Here is a 16,998-nt window from a genome sequence, read left to right as displayed (position 1 = left end):
GGACCACTCGTGGCCTTCAGGCAGCAGGTTCCACACCCATGGGCTACAGGGTTTTTTTGTTTGTTTTGCTTTTGTTTTTAATTTCAGAATATTACGGGTATACAGACATTTAGGTTACATATATCCATACTTTTAAAGATGATTTGGCCTAACAGATGCCTTGGAGTCACACATCTGGCCCTGATGCTTATTAGCTGCGGAGCCTCAGCCTAATTATAAAACCCTTAGGGATCTTTGTTCTTCATATAAGTAATGGTCAGAATTATCTGAGTAGAAGATATATAAAGCTTGCATCCTGCATCTTCCACAGAGCTGCCTCTTGGTAACATTTCTGCCTTCCTGCTCTTCCAGTCAAGAAGAGCATCTCTTGTCCACACTACTGGTCCCTCCACCCTTTGGTTGGGCACAGTGATTATCTGTTATTCTGTTCTATTGGAAAGTGCCTTTTGCCTGAAAATAAATAGGCTTTTCTTCATTTGAAAATATGTATTTATTTGTTGGTAGGTATCTCTTTTTGTCAGAATGAGTTATGATTAGGTTTAATAAAATATTAAAAGAAGATTTCAGTCAAGGACAGAGGAAGGTACAACTTGCCTTCCCCAAAAGGGTTATGTGGTTCCCGTGCCTGAGCAGACCGTCTGGCTCCAGGTGATCCGACCGGGCGGCAAGAGCATGTGAGTGAGGCACACAGGCCTCGCTGGCAGAAGCGGGAAGTGCACGTTTGCCGGCCTTGAGTTCCAAGATGTTTGCGATGTTAGCACGTAGAGGGGGAATGCTGGTCAGTGAAACAGACAATGTCCTCAGTGAGAAGTCTCATGCTATCATTTCTTTTTGTTGTTGTTGTCGTTATAAATATTTTAGTATTTTATTTAAAATTTTATCTTTAAAATCTTTTTTTTTTTTTTATTTCAGGAAATCATTTCTTGCTATGACTGTCCAGTGTTTAGCCCTGGGCTCTTGTCAAGACCATTCAATGCTAGTGATTCTGAAAGACCTTCATCTCTGACTTAGGAGGAAAGTAGAGGGCAGTTCTTGAGTCTACAGATTCTTAGGAAACAAACAGTGCCCTTAACCCAGGCAACTTCTGAGATTTCATCTTAACTCCCTCCTGTCGGAGTCCAGGGAAACACAGGACCAAGACAGTTTCTGCTGTGAAGTTCCCACAACCAGAGCCTTCTACTCTGTGGTAGGACAGAGGAGTGAAGCGGGCATGTGACCTCCAGTGCCACTCTACCTCCTGTGCTCAAAAATCTATACTTTGAGGAACCACGAGCTAAAATTAATAACCATATCATTAATGAATGTTTGGTGATCTGCCAAACACCATGATAATTGCTATGGATGTATAATTTTATTTAACCTGTACAGCTCCTCGACACAGGAACTAACATCGCCCCCATTTGACAGAAGAAGAAAGAGAAGCACAGAGACACTGAGCAGGGTGTCCACGGCCACCCGGCTAGTGAGTGCAGGGCAGGGACTTGAACCCAGCTTACTGTGTTGTACCAGATTTACTGCCTCTCAGTTCTAACGTGGTCAGAACCCCCCAAAACACGGATTCATACATGTCTGCAGGAGACTATCCAAGTAGCAGAGTTGCACAAGAGACAGGCAGAATGATGGGCAAGTATCAACTCGGCGGCCTTCTAGCCTAACGAGGCCCAGTCAAGACCTCTGCATTTGTTCCTCCACTTTCCAGGTATGTGAGACTGGAAGCTCTTTCGTATTTGCTCTTGTGAAGTTAATTCCTTAAATCTACTCATCTGTGTCCTATTCACTGTTGGACAGGTTTAAAGGGAGTGTGACCATGGCTCCTGCATGGGGGCACCTGCTCTTTAACCTGTGATGGCACCTGGCAGGCAGGTGCCCATCCCGGTGTGAGGTTTCAGGTGGAAGTGCTTCTCTCTCGAATGGATTAAAGATGTCACGTTCTCGTTAATCTGTGTAAATCTAAATGGAATGTTTTGATGGGGTGATAGGAAATCAATTTCAGCACAGTCTGCTTTGAATTCCTATTTTTAAGCACAGAGCCAGTCACCAGATTTCAATTCCATTTACCAAATACCAAAAAGCCTTTCTTTCTGCACTCCGAAGGATGATTTTGTATTAAACACAGATGGTCCTGCTCCCTAGGGAGCTGAACTAATAAATTTATAATCTAGATGCTAATTTTTTTTGTTCATGAGGTAATTCATTTTTAGAAAATTGGAAAAATTTACAGATCAGGAGCTAACATTTTTTAAACCAAAAAAACCCCTGTAATTATTATATTTCATCTAGAAACAGGTTTATTCTGGTAGAACCTACTCATTTCAACCTAGAAAGGGAAGTTTCATGGTGAAATACACTAGAAGGTTAAATTTAATTCTAAGAATTCAGGTTCCAAAAGATTCTAGCTGGGCATCGGTGGAGGCCTTTGGTGGTATGTGTCTATTTGCCATTCCCCATCCCCAAACTTCTGTGCCCTTTGCCCAACGTCAAGTAAATGTAAATTTTATAAGTCATTTTGATGGGAGTCATATATTCTGAACATTGATTTTTTTCCCAAAGGAAATGAACAGATCAGGGCACACAACTGACTCTGGCTAAATGGCACCACCACTAGCAGCCTTGAGGCACTAAATGGCAAAGAATGGCTCTTCAGGTCCATGGATCTTCTAGCAATTCTGGACTTTTATTCTGCCTGGGTATGCATGGGGACCAGAACTTACCTGGACTGCTCTTCCTGTCCCAAATACAACACTGCATGGCCCACCCTTAAACCAACACCACGCCCCTGTGGTTCTCCAGGGAGCAGGCCACTGTTTACCCTACCCAAGTCTGGAGTGTCTCAGAAACAACACCTACCTTGCCTCCGCCGGGCGTTGAGTTTCCTAAAGCAAGTCCCTTCCACAAGGCGGTTCAGGCGTTGTTGTTTGATCAGCTCTAAGATTTCTGGCTGAATCTTCTCCTTTAGTTCCCTGTTAGAGGATAAACACATATTCCACAGCACGCCTCAAGAAACAGTGCTTGGTTAGTGCGCATCATGGGCAGATGGGCAGGGGAGTGTGAGCTGCATGTTTTCCTGAACATCCCAGTATCTCGCAAGTCGATGCTTCAGAGAACCGTTTATTAAGTGTCAGTGGCCAGGATTATCTGTTACGATAACACTATGGAGTCTCTGACATTTACAAAATATCCACAAAAGCACCAGCTGGTGATTTTTTTCCAGAATAAAGTGTCCTGAGAAATGTCTTCTTTTGGTTTATGAAGCCACAGATATAAACTTATGCGAAAATCCATTCAGCTCTGCCAAGACAATAAATCCTTGGTCAAATTTTTTTTTTTTCCTTGCAGCAGGTAAACTCCCAGACTACATTTGTGATCTCATCAAACAGGAATATTGGGCAACCATGTGGTTACTATTCCACGGCAAACACTGTATCAAGAGCAAACCACAGGACAACCTTTTGCTTTCAATTCCATCACTCACAAATGGGAACAACAACACTTGCCCCAGATTCTAGCCCACAGAGATTGAGATAATGATGGGATAAATTAAAGATTATTTGCATCTTGTCTCAGGCTAATAAGATGTAATTTAGTTTGGGATGCACTATGCTACAAAGATAGATAGAGTGAAATGGTTTCCAAATCTTTTTTTTTTTTTTTTTTTTAATAGCAGAGATTTTTATCCTAGGAAATTGTATGTAGGGTCCTAGCATTTGAGTCTAGCCAGAGATGTTCTAGTTGAAGCTGGACAGGGAGACCCAGAGCCGACCCCTCTGAGCAGTGTTGCAAGTATTGGCCAGAACACAGATCTAGAAGTCAGAAGACTAGTGTTTCAGTCCAGGCTCTGCCCGTGACTAAGCATTTCATGTACTTCAGCTGTCTCAGTTTCCTAAGCTATAAAATAGAGAAAAGAATCTTTTCTGGAAACTGCTATAACTCCCAAAGGAGACAGTGTGAGTACAAGTCTCTATTAAGCATTGAGTGAAAATGTAAGGTGTTACTGAATTTGCTTTGGTAATATTCTCTCCTTTCCTCAGGCCAAACAATCTGTATGCCCAAATTACACTGCAGTCAAGGCTCACAAATTCATCAGCCTCTGTCTTAACTCTGGACTTGCCCCGACCCTGGGATGCAGGCAACCTGTTCTCAGGTGGTGCTCCCTCCCTAGGTGGGAAAGGCACTAATGCTTAGTATGTGCTGGCTATGAGCCAGGTAGTGCACTGTGCAATTTTAGCTTAATTAACCTCTTTTCCCCACCTCTCACCCACAAAAACCACTTTTAGAAACAGGTATTAATATCATCATTCCCATCTTACAGATGGGGAAACAGTTCACGGAGGTTAAGTATAGAATATGGGCACAGACTCAGGTCTTCCTTGTGCAAGTTGCTTCTATTTATGCATGAGAAAAAAAGGAAAAATAGTTACATAAAAGGATCTGGCCATCTACCAGAGTATTCTAGTTATTCTAGTACTCCATTAATACATTTTTTTGAGACTTAAATGGCATCAAACATCTTGTCATTTGATACTGCTCCAACTGAACATCTATAAAGCATGAAATGGAAATTCAGCCTTAATAATGCAGCTTGGAATATTTGTAAAGCCTTCCATGTGCAGGTCGCTTAGGGTCTCATCTCAGGCTTTCAGATCACTAAAACTATTATCAGTGTTCAGCTCTTGTAAAATGGACTCAGTAAATTGCAGCTTTGGAGACCCTGCACTGAATGGAGAAGAAGGTGGGAACCGCCAGGGCAGTCACCGTGGCAATAAATCACTGTCCTGACTTCCAAGTCTGGACGACTGGGCAGAGAGGAAGGGACGGCACCAGAAGACAGAGAAAACACGGTTATGAGAAAGAGTTTTGAAATTTTATTAGTTTTTAGGTCAGAGATGTATCTTTAAATAACAGTCTTGCTAGGCTAAGGCTGAGTTATTAAAATGAAGAGGAGGATGCAGAGATGAGGACCAAAAGGAGGAAATGATGGAAAGAATTTCCGAGTAATCCTAACTGATGCTGTATGACTTTTCAGTGTAAGACCCAGAGGTGCTCGTCATGACATACTTCATCACGGAACCGTCTTCTGGGACACGCCACCAGAATAAGTAAATCTGCTGCTATAAGAGTTACCCTTATTTTGTTAAGAACCCCAAGGATTCCAACACATGATCAGGCAATGAGGGAAACAGGACAGCTTTTTCTCTTTCTAAGCAATTTCCTCTTCTTTCCTTGCAGATGAACTCAGTAGCTATAAAATTCACACATATTGGGAAAATATACGTAATCCCTACAATATGTTTCCATGGCTGAGCTCTGACCTCCGGGGTAAGTCAGATAATAATACCATGGGCTATGACTAGGTTTTGAAATTCTCAGCTTGGGGTCAGTGAGGCCAGGGTCATGGGTTCACTGGCTTTGCTTTGATAAATATCCTTCTAATTCTACCCAAAAGCCTTGCAAGTACATAAAAGGAGGAAGATTAAAGGAGGGAGGATTTAAAGAGTGTGTGAAGAGCAATTCAAAGTCTAGCACTGTTTCTGGAAAACAATTTCAAGTCCAGGCTCAACAAGGTCACTGCCACACAGAGAAGGCAGACGGCACCATGAGACTGGTGAGATTCCGTCTTTGACTCGGGGTCTGCCCTACTGAGCTACTACCCACTGTCCATCTAGAACAGGGGTTGGAAAACTTTTTCTGTAAAGGGCCAGATAGGAAATACTTTAGGCTTTGTGGGCCATATGGTTGGTGTCTGTCTCAACTACTCGACTCTGCCCTGATAGAGTGAAAGCAGCCATCAAGAGCTCATAAACAAATGAGTGTGGCTGTATCCCAATAAAACTTTATTTACACAAACAGATAGTGAGCCAGGTTTGGCCCAAGAGCCATAGTTTTCTGACCACTGATCTAGAAGGGTAACATGGAGAGTCTGGGCTAAGTGACAGTGTCAGTTTTGTGGAAATTAATCTGTTTCTGTCTCAACACTGGTGTGCCTCAGGTCTCAGTCCCTGAACCTCTTCTGTTCTTTACTTTATAGACTCATGACTCTAAATATATACTTTATGCTGACAACTCCCAAATGTGTATTTCCAACCTAGACCTCTTTGCTGAACTCCAGACTCATTTGTCTGACTGCCTACTCAGATGTCTCCTGGCTTGATGTGTCCAAAGCTGAACTCCTGGGCCCCTTGTCCAGACCTGTCCACTCACTCTGTCCTTTAGTTGTCAACTTCTCTCTTTCTCTCATACCCCACATCTAATCAATCAGGAAATACGATTGTCTCCTATCTTCAAAATGTGTCTGACTTTTAGTAGATACTCTAAATTGGAAGTTTTTGAAATACCTTCCTCACTGATCTCCCAGCTTCCAAGCTTGCCTCCTTAGAGTCTACTAGTAATACAGCAGCCAAAGGGATTAGTTAAAAACCTAAGTCAAATCACATCTGTTCTCTGCTCAAAATCCTCCAATGGCTCTCTAACAAGGCCTTGTGTAAGAGGCTCCCAGTATCTTTCTGGCCTCATCTGCTATTGCTCTTCCACTTAGTAATTCTGCTCCAGCCACACTGGCCTCTTTGTTATTCACTGAACACCGAGACCTGCTCCAACCTCAGGGCCTTTGCACTGGTGGTTCTCTCTGTCTGGAACACCCTTCTCCTAAATATCCACATGGCTTGTTCCCTTAGTCCCTTATTTGTCTTTACTAAAATGTCCCCTTCCTAATTAGAGAGATCTACTCTAACCACTCTACTTAAAACTGCAAACTCTTTCTCTATCCTTCTCTGTGTCCCCATTACATGTCTCCCCTCTTAAAGTGCTGTCATCTTATTTACCAGGCTGTCTGTTTTTCTCCCCACTAAAATATAATCACCATGGGGGTGAGGATTGTGTCTGTTCTCTTCACTGCTGAAACACCACACACAGAGCAGAGGCTGGCACGCAAGAAATATCTGTCAAGTGTGTGAACACTGAATATTGTATAGCTGACCAGCTTGTCCTACTTGCATTGCTTATGAGAAAGCTTTGAGCGAAGTCTGTGGTTGATCTTTAGCAAGAGTACAGATTTGCAGGGTAGGTATCGGTTTTATTCCTGGCTCTATTTGGTTTTACTTTTTTCTTTCTCACCTGTTTCCACTGTAATTTCTAAGACAAGGTGAGGTATATACAAATACATTAACAGTGTCAGTTTTAGCATTTACATATTAACAGCATCACAACTTGTTAAATTCTCTTTATAGACTAATAAGAGTGACTGTTTCTTTGAGTGGATATTACATGCCAGCTGTATGCTGAGTGATTATCATGCACTGCTTTGTTGACTCCTCATAACAAGCCAATGATGCAGACACTCAGCATTTTCAGAGATGAGAAAAGCAGGCTTAAAATGGGTTACATAACTTGCCTAAAGAGTCACACTTGTCGGTGGCAGCTAGCACTGGAATCTGACAGCAGGTCCGTTGGCAACCTGAGTCCGGGTGTCACACGTTTTGCTTCCCTGCTTTACCGCTGTTTGTCCTTGCGTCTTTCCTTCCCCTCCAACGTGGTGTTAAATGACCTATTTTTGGACTCTTCAAGCTTTTTATATCCATTAACTCAAACTAATTGTGTGGATGGACTTATCTTCCCTGTTAAGTCACACTAAGTAGGAAATAACAAAACCTCCTCTTTGAAATAATTAATCAAGAGCTAAGAAATAAAACAGAGCTCCTTCAACCCACTGAATATATTAATACATTCCCCCAAAATATTTGGCCATGTGGAGTTAACATTTTTCTTCTCAGGAAACATAAACATTTTATAACAATCAAGTCTGTGGCTCAAGGTGACCGCGTGGAACTGAGGTTTGCTGCCATGCTGTGTGGGGGCAGGAGAGTGCCGTGGGGTCCGACAGGCGGGAGGGCTGGCCCTATGGCCAGCGGGGTTCCTTGCTGGTGGTCAGGCCCCAGCCACGTTGTTGTCCCTGCCTACAAAATGAAAGCTTCAAGTGGACAGCCTTGTGAGTGCTCTTTGGCTGTAAAATTCCAATATCCTAACCCCCAGCTTGGGTTAGATATGTCTCCCATGTGCTTTTACAACAACCTACATGTGGTAGCTTTTAAAACCTGGGATAGTAGGGGATCAAGTGTCTCTGGGTCTCTGCCTGTCCCCAGAACCTTGAGCAGGGCTTGGCATGTAGGAGTTGTTCAATACATGTTTGTTAAATGAGTGAATGAATGAAAACAAGCACACGTGGTCTATTCCTTTCTCTTAGGTAACTTGGGTTTCTCATGTGAGCCACTTTGGTAGCATTTAGATTTTATCTAACCTCACAATGAGTTCCTGTCTAGTAGATCACTCTAATAGACAAAACATATCCCAGCTCCTGTCTGCTGTTTTGAGAGGTGGGGATAATGATCAAACTGGTCCCTGACCTTCCCATTTAAATGCTGTGGCTTCGGCAAATCTTCATGACTTCGGTGCAACTATATATGCCAAGGACCCCAGTGGGCCATGGTGCTTCTCAGTCCATGGCTGAGGGAAGATGAAAAAGCTACCTCCAAACAGACTTCCTTTATATTTGCATTGCTTCTCCTTACATAAGAAATGTAAAGATTGAAAAAAAAAATGTAAAGAAAAGAGCTTCTCGTAATAAAGGAAAAAGAAACTTCAGAATGTCACAGGCAGAGCCTTAGGAAGTGAAGACATAAAGCCAAAGCAGGAGCAAAATGTTCACACTTGACATGCAGTTAACATTCTTACTTGGAACAAAGTCACGATCAAACATTAATTTAGAATCACTTGGCCTTAACTGAAGTGATTCCTCAAGTCTCCCTGTAGGCTTTAAGAATTATTGTCAAAGTGTAATAAAATGTCTTTGTGTTTACACATCTGCTGAAACAGATGTTATGAAATCCAGTGTTTCAGTGCTGTAGGCCCTAGGGTGGGAGAAGGAGTCACTGTCCCTCCTTGCAGGTAAGAAACTGCATCCCCAAGGAGACAGTTCCTTACCCGAAGTGTTTTCTGCTCAGTGTTTCTGGCTTTTTCCATCTTCTGGCTGAGGACCAGTGCAAAACCCCAGCAGTGCTTCTTGTAAGGGCTGGCTGGTGCTTATGGGGCATGACTTACATTTTGTAATGATGGAAGCCAAAGCCCCTTGGAAGCATTTTCCCTCCCCTGCTAACTTCATGCCGACTAATGCCTGCAGTTCTACTCTGCAGTTTCTAACAGTACTTCTTAGGATTTGAAAACAAATGTGCAGTAGGTGTTATAGCCTGGCTATTGTCTTTTCAGACCTGTGCATTTTTTCAACCTCATTTCAGTCTCTCACGTGGCAGATCCAAGTTCAAGTCCCAGCTCCTCTACTTGTTAGCAAGGTCCTCACCTCTCCACACTATATCCTAATCTTTGAATGAAAATGAGACCTGCCTATCTCATAGGAATGCAAGGAAATGAAATAACATGAGGGGTGCTTTGCAAATTGCCAAGCATGAAAAATGTCAAATATTTGAGTGCAAGAAACGGACAGAGAAAGAATCAGAAACACAGAGAGTACACGTGTGTGTTGGGCGGGGGGGGACTGTGTGTCAAAGAGGGCTTCAGAATCGCACCTATGCTACAAGTTGGCTTCATACAAAAGTTTAAAAGAAGCTGTGTCCAGTCTTCTGAGGACAGAATGAGAAGCACCTTTCCCTATTTCCTTCTCTTTAAAATTTAAGGCTAACAAAACAGACCTAGCTCTTAGAAAAGGACAAAGGAAGATAAACAGCCCAGTTCTTAGAAAAGATGAAGCGTGCAGGCCGGGCGCAGTGGCTCATGCCTGTAATTCTAGCTCTCTGGGAGGCCGAGGCAGGCGGATTGTTTGAGCTCAGGAGTTCGAAACCAGCCTGAGCAAGAGCGAGACCCCGTCTCTACTAAAAATAGAAAGAAATTAATTGGACAACTAAAAATATATAGAAAAAATTAGCCGGGCATGGTGGTGCATGCCTGTAGTCCCAGCTACTCGGGAGGCTGAGGCAGTAGGATCGCTTGAGCCCAGGAGTTTGAGGTTGCTGTGAGCTAGGATGACGCCAGGGCACTCTAGCCTGGGCAACATAGTGAGACTCTGTCTCAAAAAAAAAAAAAAAAAAAAAAAGATGAAGCATGCAAAACAGTCCTCAAGTGTGAGGCTCCGAACAATTTAAAATGGAGATACGTGACATTTTGCAATGGTTGTAGGTGCATCTGATGCAACGTCCTGTAAAAGGAGGACCTGCTGTCTCCCCACCCTAGGCCTCTAGGTTTGCAGTCATGAGGACCAGGAGCACGCTCCGATGCCAGCCAGTGCCTGATCAGGGAGAAGGTGGCGCTCTCTCCTCCCCTCAAGCTCTTATCCCCACTCACTCAGTCACACTCGTTCCATCTGCATATTGCTTTAATTCTTGGTGGGCCTCATTCTGGCTGGATCAGATCATCTTGCCACTTAAAGGGCACCCGCATGGAAAACAGTTTCGTTGGCAAAAAAAAATTTGTTCCAAGTGTTGGAAAAGGTCCAAAACCTTTTAGCTACAGATTCCCGGAGGACTTGTCAGTAACTGGGTCAGTTCCTGGTTCAGACCCATTCTGCCTGCACCTGGCAGCCCACCCACTCAGCCCACCCCGCCCGGCTCTTTCTAACGGAGCTGCTGAGACCCCCTAACTAAACCGAGATACTTTAGAATGTCTTCTGTGGGCTTTCCCTAGTGAGCTCACAACACAGCCCATCTCTGAGATCAGGGATCACTCTAGAAATGGTGGGTCACGGACAGCTTTTGGGGAGACAGAGGTCAGTACCGGGTAACTTACAAAATCGGGCGAGACTGGAAGTCTTCCTGGTTCATCCTCTCAGACTGGCGGATTTTCAGGATCTCGGTGTAGCTCAGGTTCTGCAGTTTGCTCTTGAACTGGTCCAGAGAGCTAGGCTTGGTTGTAAGCGCTCTCATAACCTGCTCCTTCACCACCTGCATTACCTGTAGGTGAAGGGAAGACCATCATTTGCCTGGGGGCTGATCTCTCCCGTTCAGAAAAGCCCTCCAGAGCTAATGGCCTCCTGCCTCCCTGGTCCCATCTGCACTCTCAGTCAAAATCTTGAGCATGCTTTTCCAAGGAGTACACGTCCATTTTCACGTCTTCCATTTTCTCTTGCACTGTTGGAACCACAAGGAAGGAATTGGATTGACTTAAGTTGGGCAGGGGAGGGTGGGGTGGGGTGGGAGGTGTGCTCCATTTGCCTGATATATTATGTGACTGCTGACACAACACTGTAAACAATGCCAACTCAAGAGTCAGGAAGGAATGAAGGCCAAGCAACAGCTAGAAGCCTGCATAGTAATTATTTTTTTCTAGGAGAAAATTGCTGAGATACAATTAACTGTGGAAGTTTTGCTGGCACCGGTTCAAATGAATGTGAACAGATACCCACACCCGCCCCTCCCAGACTGTTTTCCCCGTGTAGTTAAGGCCTGAGTGTTCATACAAATTACGCATTTGGAAATGTGCATGTGGTATTGCCTCTTTGAGCCAGGCACTAAAAAAAGAGGTTTATTAAATTAGAACAGACATATCCCATTGGAAGCATCAAGAAAAAAGAAGGATATGGTAATTTGCTGCCTCAGGACAGGTCTAGCCTACAAGGAGGCAATTAACCACTGCTTCCATTAATGTGGATTCATCTTCCTCCAAATACATAAAGCAGGAAAAGACCAGAGAACACAAAGAGGCATCCAAGGGACTTGTAATTTTGCTGCGTCTTTTTTCACCCTCCATTACAGATGAGAACAAATGTTACCATTTATAAACTATCTACTATGTGCCAGATGCTATGGTAGGTACTTTAAATATATGTTTTCTCTCTTTATCCACTCAGTCTAATCTATGCGGTAGATATTACCATCATCTCCACTTTACATATGAAGAAACTGAGGCTTCGAAACATTAAGAGACTTCAGGATCGTACATTTGGTTGGTATGTGGCTGAGCTGGGGTTTGATCCCAGGATTGTAACCACTCTACTACACTGCCATCCATGGCACCATTCTTGGTGTCGTTTGGGAACTTAAAAATAAGACAAAACCACATACGTGCCTCTGCTGTATGTTGAGTTCTGTGCCAGGCACTTTGCTGTTCCTCACTTCATTTAATCCTCCAACAGAGTAGATGTCATTACGACTATTTTAAAGGTAAGAAAACTGAGGCTGAGAAAGGATTGATGACTTGCTAAGATCACACATGTGTAGTTGAATCCTAGGATACCAAGTAGCCCAGTATGATGCATACAGCACAGACTCGATGTCGAGCAAATAAGCATAAGATGTGGGTTTTGCCTTCTGTGGACTAATGAGAGAGGTAGACAAGGCCAAAGATCATTGCAGTAGAAGCATGGACATGGTAGAGAAGACAGTCTGATGGATTTTGTAGGCAGGTGGGGAGGGATTTCAATGAAGAAGACATTTCATGTGAGTTTTGAAGGAAAAATGGGTGCTCAATCGGGGTGGAAATAGATGAATAATCTGCAACGCCACCACATATTAGCCACTTTGAACTTGGCCTACATCTGAATTGGAACCTTACAAAAGCATCGTTTCACGACCCCAGTATAATGACATACAGGAAAACTTACAGTTGACTTTCCACCTGATCTGCTTCTTTTTTTAACTGATGCAAAATGCTAAATGTGGGGTGCTTGACAAGCTTTGAAATTGTGACCATCTTACATCATGTGGCATAAATGATGGTTAAATTTGGTCAAGACTGAACTATTAATACAATGCTCTACTGTCTCATACGAGGGGCCACACAGGGGCTGCCTCTCTCCCCATTAGAGAGACTCAGATTTGAGCCAAGGAGATCATTATTGTCTCCCAGTGATATCTGGCTTCTTGTGGGAGGTAAGACATGTACAAGAGACAAAGAGAGATCAGAATACCAAAAATGAAGATGTCATTTTTAAACAGAATCAAGTTAAAACTAAGAGTTTTGGAGCTATCTTTACTCCCCTCATTTACCAGATGAAGAAACAGAAGTTCAGAGGGACAGGTGATTTCCTCACTTTGTGTGTTTTTTAGGGGACTATCACAGAGATGACCATGCTCCCAACACATCAGCCTGGACACAATGATTAGTCTAGCAAGTGGCCTATAATCTGAACTGACCAACCAGCATCCTTCCCCAGAATTTTCCAACTTGACTTGAAGTAGAGCTGAAGCATGTTCTTTTTCCCTCAAATTGAGAACTATATAAGACTATGTCTCTTAACATATGGGACAGTGGAAGATAGTGAGACCAATGACAATAGAATGAGAGAGAAGAAGACAGAAATGTTTGCCTGAAAGAGTGTTAATAATGGTTAAGCCTTATTCAACCATAAAGTCAGCTCAACCCTTATATTTGGTGATTTGGTTACATAAGCCTTTTTTTTTTTTTCTTAAGATGGTTTGAATAATAGTATGAATGGTTCTTGTCACTTGCAACCAAAGAGCCACAAAAAAATATATATAGCGAAGTCCAGGAGGATTACCAGCTTATGGGGTTAAGGTTGCCCAGGTAGGGGAGAATGAGCACAGAGAAGCTGGATAGAAACAATAAAGCTACTTCAATAAAAAATGACTTTTAAAAATTACCTTCATTTATATGCTAATGGTTGTACCTTTTCCATGAAAATGATGATGATTTCCTTATGGAATATGGAGAACTCTTCAACTTCTACTTATATTTTGTGTTTAAAATCCACTGTTAGAACTTCATTCCTCAAGCCTAAGACTTTGATCTCTGCTAGATGCAAGAATATCTAAGTAGAACAAGCCTTTAAATTCCCCCCGAATCACTTATACTTCAGTTTGAAGAAAGTGCAGAACCTTTCCTAAGACTAGGCTAACAGCAGAAGGATGCACACAGGCACCCGGCCACAGGGGAAGGGGTGCAAGCGGTGGGGATACAGCACAGAGGTTGGTGGAGCCGAAGACTCCCTCTGTCCGCAACACTTCACAGCTTTGCTTGGCAAAGGCCCTGAGAAGTTCTATGGACACTCTGTATGTCAAGGAAAATAACCTCAGTGAAAGACGTCATTGATTTTTTTAAGATAAAATAGTTATATAAGTCAAATATTTCTCTGTGCCTTCGCAAAGTAGTTTCTTCAAGGTTTCCAATTAATGGCTTTGCATTTCAGTTAATGTTCCACGTGCGTAATTTAAATCAAGACGTTCACAACCACCATGCATAACTCTGTCCTCTTCGGAAAATATCAGACCTTTTACCATTTGTTTGAAAAATCCAGAGACAGTGCCACAGAAAAATCACCAGAAAATCAATGCAGTTAAATTTTTTAGTTATAGGATGTGCTTTGCCACAGCTATCAAAGAAAACATGCTCTTAGAATCTGCATTTGCTGTTGGTATTGACCCATCATCCAAGCAATGTCTGGACCATGCTGGTGGTCTGTTTCTGGAGTCTTCCCAGCATATGTTCTCTGGAATAATGTTGTACATTACAAGAAAAAGTGTGAGTCCTAGAAGACATTGGTATTTCAAATGGAGAAAACCTTTTGGCTCCTTGGAAGACGGGGTTAAAGGTGAAAGGGCAGGGGACTCCTGAAGGGAATCAAGCATGCTAGCAAAGTAGTCTAACTGTGCCCCTGGTTTTGTTGTTGTTCACTTAAATGTGCTCCTGTATTTTATTCCAAGATCTACTGAGCCTCCCTGTGTTCCTAGTTTAATCGCTCCTCCAGTCCTGCCTTTATACCTACAGTCTTCATCCAGCATCATTCATCCATTCATTCAACACAGGTCTTCAAGCACCTACTCGGTGCACGGCACAAAGACACTGGAGACCTTGTGCTGAATGAGCTCTCGGCCTGGGAAAGTGGATGAGACCTCTCCATACCTGCCTCACTCAAGGGAGGACAAGATGTCACAGGGGAGCTAGGGGCCATGTGTCCACTGCACACATGCTTACAGAGCCCCTCTCACGCACGTGCTGGCAGGCTGAGGGTGCAGCACCACCACCGTGGCTAGGGCCTGCAGAGAGGCCACCTGTACACACGCGGAGAAGTGCACTGGGAGGGGCTGTTCTCAGTGGGAGCAACGGTGTGAGCAAAGGCTCGAGGGAGGAGGGGAGCTCAGCTGCGGGTGGGGAAGAATGTATGGTAGTCTAGTCTCCTTTAGTTGGAGAAAGGAGGTGGAGCTGCAAGGTGTGGTTCAAAGGCAGCCTGGGCCAGACGGGGGTGGCTTTGATGGCTAAGATGAAAAAGTTAGACTTTTTTTTTCCCTGTAACTAAGGATAAGTCACCAGATTTGGGTGTGTGTGTGATGGAATTCAGTAATGGAAAGTATATTGGGACACATGCAAAGCCGTCATTATTCCTGCTCTACTTGGGGTAAAGAGAGGATGTTAGAGAAGTCTGCATGGCTGTGACAAAAGTTTTGCTGAGACTTGGAGGATGAATGAGAGTTACTGAGGCGAAGAAGAGGAGAAGGGAATTCTAAGTAGAGGGATAGCATGAGCAAAGGCAGGGTGGTAGGGAGTGCATGTCTCAGGCATTAAAGAAAATACGCTTTTGGAGTCTACGCCAGTAGATTTCAGTGAACAGACAGGGAGGGCTTCAGTATGGCTTCACCTTTAGACCCAATACACATGACTTTGAATCCAGGCTGTATGTTTCCTGGGTCTGTGACCTTCCTCAAGATACTGAATCTCTCCAAGACTCATTTTCAGCATCTACACACTGGGAGTACTAATAATTTAGAACTCATGGAGTTGTAAATTAGGGAATGCCTGACACCCTTTAGGGCACATTGTGGGTATCTGACAAACATGAGCTCCCCTTCCTGTGCCTCAGTTTGCTCACAGGGTAGTTGTGAAACCTAAACAACATATTACAGGCAAAGGACCCGACACACTGAAACATACGAGACATTCAATAAACGTCGATTCTGTTACCCTCCCAGAAGGAAATTTCTTATGGCAGAGGTTTTTCCTATAAAAATGCAACTTCTCAGGCCCACCCTGGACCCACCGAATCAGAAACTCTAAGAATGGCTTTCAGCAATCTGTTTTAATAGCCCTCCAAGTAATTTTGACACATGCTCAAGTGTGAGAACCACTGGTCTCAGCAAACATCCAGTGCCCCTTCTGAGCCAGGTATGGTCTCTGCGTCCTACAGCAATTCTCCTTATATCACCAGAAAGCAGTTAAGTTAGTGATCAGTGCACCTTTCACCCCATCTAGATTGTAAGTCCCTGGAGGGTAGAAACCTTTCTTACTTGTATTAGGGCTCATAATACTTAACACAGCATCCTCCAGACTGTAATAATGATTGGTATGTTCAATGTCAAAGACTCTCAGGCTCCCACCTTGCATCTGTAGGTTTAAACAATAAAAAAATCCTTAACAGAATTATAAGACTGTTGACAAGGTTTTTAAAGAGTATTTTTTACAAAGCCTAAAGAATAAAGCCTGTGGCTTTGGGATGGTGTCTTAGCATTCTAGAGGTCATTTTGGGTTTCTTCCCAGGACTGAGATGGAAGGGGAACAATCTATAGCCAAGTGGAAGGTTTCTGGGGAAGCCACAACAGTGTACACTACTGGGCACTGCCACTAATGGGTGGTCAGTACTTATAAAAAAGTACAATTTACCCCCAATTGGTGGTGCCCATTAAATTTATTTATCTTTGTAATGAAGAGAAAAGGCTGTCTTGGGGAAGACAGATGCTAACACAGTCCAGCTTGAAAATGACTCACGAGAGACAGTTTTCATCGCTAAGCCATTTCTCTTCCCCAGAATGTTTCTTACCCAAAACAAAAGGACTGAGGCTCACAATGGTCAAAAAATTGGAGATTCTGCCTGGAGAAGGGTCTGGGGGAAAGAGACCCCAAAGTGCTCATGTGTGGGAAGGATAATTTGTCAGAGGCCAGGGATCACTTTGGGAATACACTCTAGGGTAGAATGTGGCCTTGCCCATAAAAGTATAAGAAGTTAGGGTAAAAAATGGTGACTTATCTGACAGGGACAATTATTGATTCTTC

General features: G+C 43.3%; 1 protein-coding gene across 1 annotated transcript in view; it reads right to left on the bottom strand.

Moving 5' to 3' along the window:
- The window catches only part of LOC105805827 (engulfment and cell motility protein 1-like), a 38,585-nt gene extending 27,639 nt beyond the window's left edge, over window positions 1-10,946 (bottom strand). Inside the window, exons 1-2 of the mRNA XM_012638781.1 lie at window positions 10,786-10,946; window positions 2,848-2,960 (exon numbers count right to left, since the gene is read on the bottom strand). Coding sequence (XP_012494235.1) covers window positions 2,848-2,960; window positions 10,786-10,946 — 274 coding nt within the window. The remainder of the gene's footprint in view (window positions 1-2,847; window positions 2,961-10,785) is intronic.
- Window positions 10,947-16,998: the final 6,052 nt, after the last annotated feature.

The sequence above is a fragment of the Propithecus coquereli genome, unplaced genomic scaffold, assembly GCF_000956105.1.
Source record: "Propithecus coquereli isolate 6110/MARCELLA unplaced genomic scaffold, Pcoq_1.0 Scaffold134, whole genome shotgun sequence".
Lineage (NCBI taxonomy): Eukaryota > Metazoa > Chordata > Mammalia > Primates > Indriidae > Propithecus > Propithecus coquereli.
Note: the sequence above shows the minus strand (reverse complement) of the source record. Positions and strands in the feature narration are given on the sequence as shown.